This window comes from Quercus robur, chromosome 6, assembly GCF_932294415.1.
Source record: "Quercus robur chromosome 6, dhQueRobu3.1, whole genome shotgun sequence".
Taxonomy (NCBI): domain Eukaryota; kingdom Viridiplantae; phylum Streptophyta; class Magnoliopsida; order Fagales; family Fagaceae; genus Quercus; species Quercus robur.
Genome location: NC_065539.1, coordinates 24,681,884 through 24,685,807, shown reverse-complemented (window position 1 = coordinate 24,685,807; position 3,924 = coordinate 24,681,884). Strand labels below are relative to the sequence as shown.

Below are 3,924 nucleotides of genomic sequence, written 5' to 3'. Positions count from 1 at the left end.
TGATACTCGGATCGAGTTAAGTTGACACTTTTATCAAGAGAAGCATCAGCTGTTACAACATTATTGGCAAAGGAAGCTGCTTGTGGAGCCTTGTTTTTGAACTTGTAACTAGGGGGGTATTCGTGAAGCTTGTAGCACTTGTCAACAACATGGCCTAAAACACCACAATGAGTGCATTGTGGTCTGCCAGACTTAGCTTTGTTGAATGACCTGCCAGAACCATTAGTCTTGACTGCTAGAGCAGAAGACTCAATAGTATTCTTCTTGCCAACCTTTCTTTGTTTCTCATCTTGAATCAAGAGAGAAAACACCTTGCCCATGGGAGGAATGGGATCCATCAGTAGAATTTGCCCTCTAACTGTGGTATAAGTTTCATTAAGCCCCATCAAAAAAGACATAACACAATCTTCAGCCTGATGACCACAGGAGCAAGTCCTATAATCTGAAAGTTCTTGCCACAGTGACTTAAACTTGGTGTAATAGCTATTGATGCTCAAATCTTCTTGTGCTAAGGAGCAAATTTCTTGTCTTAACTCAAAGATGTGTGGTCCATTGCCTTGAGAGAATCTGTGTTGCAAGTCCAACCAAACTTCCCTAGCTGTTTTGAAATAAACCACACTTGGTTGAAGATCCTTAGACACAGAATTGAATAGCCACGCTAGAACAGTGCTGTTGCATTTGCACCAAGCAGTGTAAAGAGGATGATCCACAGATTGAGGCTTCAACAGAGAACCATCAATGAAACCTATTTTGGATTTGACATCCAAAGCTATGAGAACAGCCCTACTCCAGGTGCTGTAGTTCTCCTCAGTGAGATGTTGCACAACCAATAATACACCAGGATTGTCACTGTTTGACAAGAAATATGGGCTGGAAGAGTTCTCCCATGGCTGAATGGTTGGAACTGTGGCTGTGGTTCTTGGAGTGCTATCACTCATTTCTTTAGATCAAAGATCAAGAATTGATGAACTACAAACAAGGCCAGGAACAAATACTCCACAACTAATAATGATGAATTCTAAATCAGAATTCAACAAGAACAACAACGAAGGCCTCAAAAATCCCAGAATTCAATAAGAACAGTAACGAAAGATTCAAGATTCTCATAATGAGAATTGAACCAAGAATTGTATGTAAATCTTTGAAGAATTGAAGATTTAGACAATGAATTCAATCATAGAAACTCTAAGTCTCTATTATAAGAATCGAGAATTGAATTTTCAACGATCAAATCAAGATCCAAGTGAAATTCAATTATTGAAACCCTAATTTCTGATTTTAATTTGCTAAGAATTGCAAAGAAAATCAAAACATAGGGGAAAGAAAATTGTGCGCAAATCAAGAGAAAATACAAAGAAATTTCTACTCGATCTGAAAAAATGCACAAAGAAGAGAAAGAATTGAATGAGAAATTGAACTAGCAAATACAGAGTGTACCAAGAATGAAGACTCTGATCTAGTTCGGCTCTGATACCATGTTGAAATCAAGAATCCAAGCTCGAAGAAGGATCAACAATGGAGGAAAGCATGCAGAGACGTGAAGGAAAGCATGCAGAGAGAAAGTGAATCTTCTAGAGTTTCTGTGTAAAATGATTTCGTATATTAAAATAACTGACTCTGTTCCTTTTATATAGTAGAAACAGAGGACCAAGTCAAGCTCTACAATCAGCCAATACAAAATGACAAGTGGCCTAACTAACTAAGTATAAAACTACTAAACTAATATCTACAAGATAATATCTACAAGATATTCTATGTGACAAATATCTACAAGACTAGATATTTACAATATATTCAACAATGTCATGCTAGTCTAAAATATCTAGTTGTACGTTGTTGCATGGGCAGTAGACATTTTAATAGGAACCACTAAACTAGCCTTGAATATTTGTGAAATGTTTGTGCACATTGATATGTACTTATTCCCTTTTCTTACAACCCCACGTGACTACACCACTTCTTTTCTGTTATTTTTCCAGCACTAACTTTAAGAGATCCAATAAATTAACCTCACATGCCCTTGTGAGACTAAAACGGACTTTTGAACCATTACAACCAAGAAATGGAACATGCTATATCAGCACAAAGCAATATTCTTTTTATACGGAATAGTTTATGTTTGGATTACGATTGAAATTAATTATTTACAGAACAGTTTTGAACATCAGGATCAGTACTTGTCAACGACAAGTCACATTCTACCACATACTAATTCAAATGTTGCCCACTCCAATATTGGCTGCTAATGTTTTCATATGAACAGATGACATAAACCTTTGATTTCACACTAGATATTATAAATGTAGAAACAAAAACGGTCCATACATCAATAGAAAATTGGCACAGTGATTTTAGATGTTTAGAAAGTTGACAGAATCTAATAATTGGTGGGTCAAGATACTATGTATGCTGACCACATTGTCCAGCTATCATGGCTTCCTTCCCATAGTAAAACAATACATTTCAGAACTCAAAGGACATTGTATTGAGGATCTACAGTTCTCCACACCATTGCCAGTTGTGACCCGTGAACTAGTTTTGGCTGCTGGCTAAGTGCCTAACAAGGCCTATTACATGCAACTTGCCTAACTTGGCTTCCAATCAATAAAGTAAATATAATGTAAAACAACTCATTTTCACAATTAAATTAGTGACCGACAACATAAGTCAAAAGACCTAGATCTAAAATAAATAGGAGATATTGGACAAGAAAGGGACTATTATCACAAAGTCTCTGCTTCCTTGAAATTCCCATCTTAACAAATTCATTCTATCTCTCTTTCACTCCCTCTCTCCATAAGAAACTTGAATCAAAGTTCATCATTCTCCCAAATGGGTTCTACAATTTTCTTGCTCTTTCTTCTCTCCCTTGCATTTCCTCATTACATTTTTTACCAACCATATACTTTTGTGACTGCAGATGATAATCTTATCCAAAAGACTTGCAATAGCACCATATACTATGACCTTTGTCTATCGTGTCTCAAATCTAATCCCAACAGCCCTAATGCTGACACAAAGGGATTGGCAGTCATCATGGTTGGGATTGGAATGGCTAATGCCACAGCCACTTCCTCATACTTGTCCTCTCAGTTGCTTGGCACAACTAATGACACAAACATGGAGAAAGTCCTCAAGGAGTGTGCTGACAAATATACCTATGCTGGTGATGCACTCCAAGCTTCTGTTCAGAATTTGGTTGCCGAGTCCTATGACTATGCTTACATGCACATAACTGCAGCTGCAGATTATCCAAATGCTTGCCACAATGCCTTCAAAAGGTATCCGGGATTGGCTTATCCATTGGAGCTTGCACGTAGAGAGGATGGTTTGAAGCATATATGTTATGTAGTTTTGGGAATTATTGATCTTCTTGGGTGGTGATTGCCTTAACCATATACTGCTTACTCTTTCCCTTGTAATCTTTGTGTTATGTACTTTTTTTCTTCCCCTTGCATTTGTCAATTGTTTCCACTTTACAATCTATTGTCTAATTGCCTTTATTTGACTTTCTTTTCTTTTTTTGGTAAAGTGTATTTGACATTTTGACTTTATCGGTCTGTGAGTTTGTAGTTTTGTGTATCGTAAATGTTTTATATTTCTTTAATGTTTGTGTAACTGTGTAAGAGTATGTAATATTGTTGATTGGCTCTTGTCTCTTGAGTGGGGGCGGATGGGGCCATCAATTATTGGGCCGTGGGGTAACTGGGGACCTGGGGTTGGATATTTGGTTTAGGGAAGTGGACAGGCAGTAAATTAAAAGTAACCGAACAAAACATTATAAAAGATAAATAAATTAAATTATGTTAGGCAGTGAATTGAGCTGGGTAGATGATGCACAGTAGGGTGTGTGTTAGACTGCTAATAGTTGATAAATAAAAATAATGAAATAACTAAATAACAATAATTAATAATTTTATTAAT

At 36.6% G+C, this 3,924-nt stretch overlaps 1 protein-coding gene across 1 annotated transcript; it reads left to right on the top strand.

Moving 5' to 3' along the window:
- The first annotated feature begins 2,706 nt into the window (after positions 1-2,706).
- Positions 2,707-3,508, top strand: LOC126733343 (cell wall / vacuolar inhibitor of fructosidase 2). The gene has a single exon (XM_050436590.1). The coding sequence runs from the start codon at positions 2,833-2,835 to the stop codon at positions 3,382-3,384; it is 552 nt and encodes a 183-aa protein (XP_050292547.1). The 5' UTR covers positions 2,707-2,832; the 3' UTR covers positions 3,385-3,508.
- Positions 3,509-3,924: the final 416 nt, after the last annotated feature.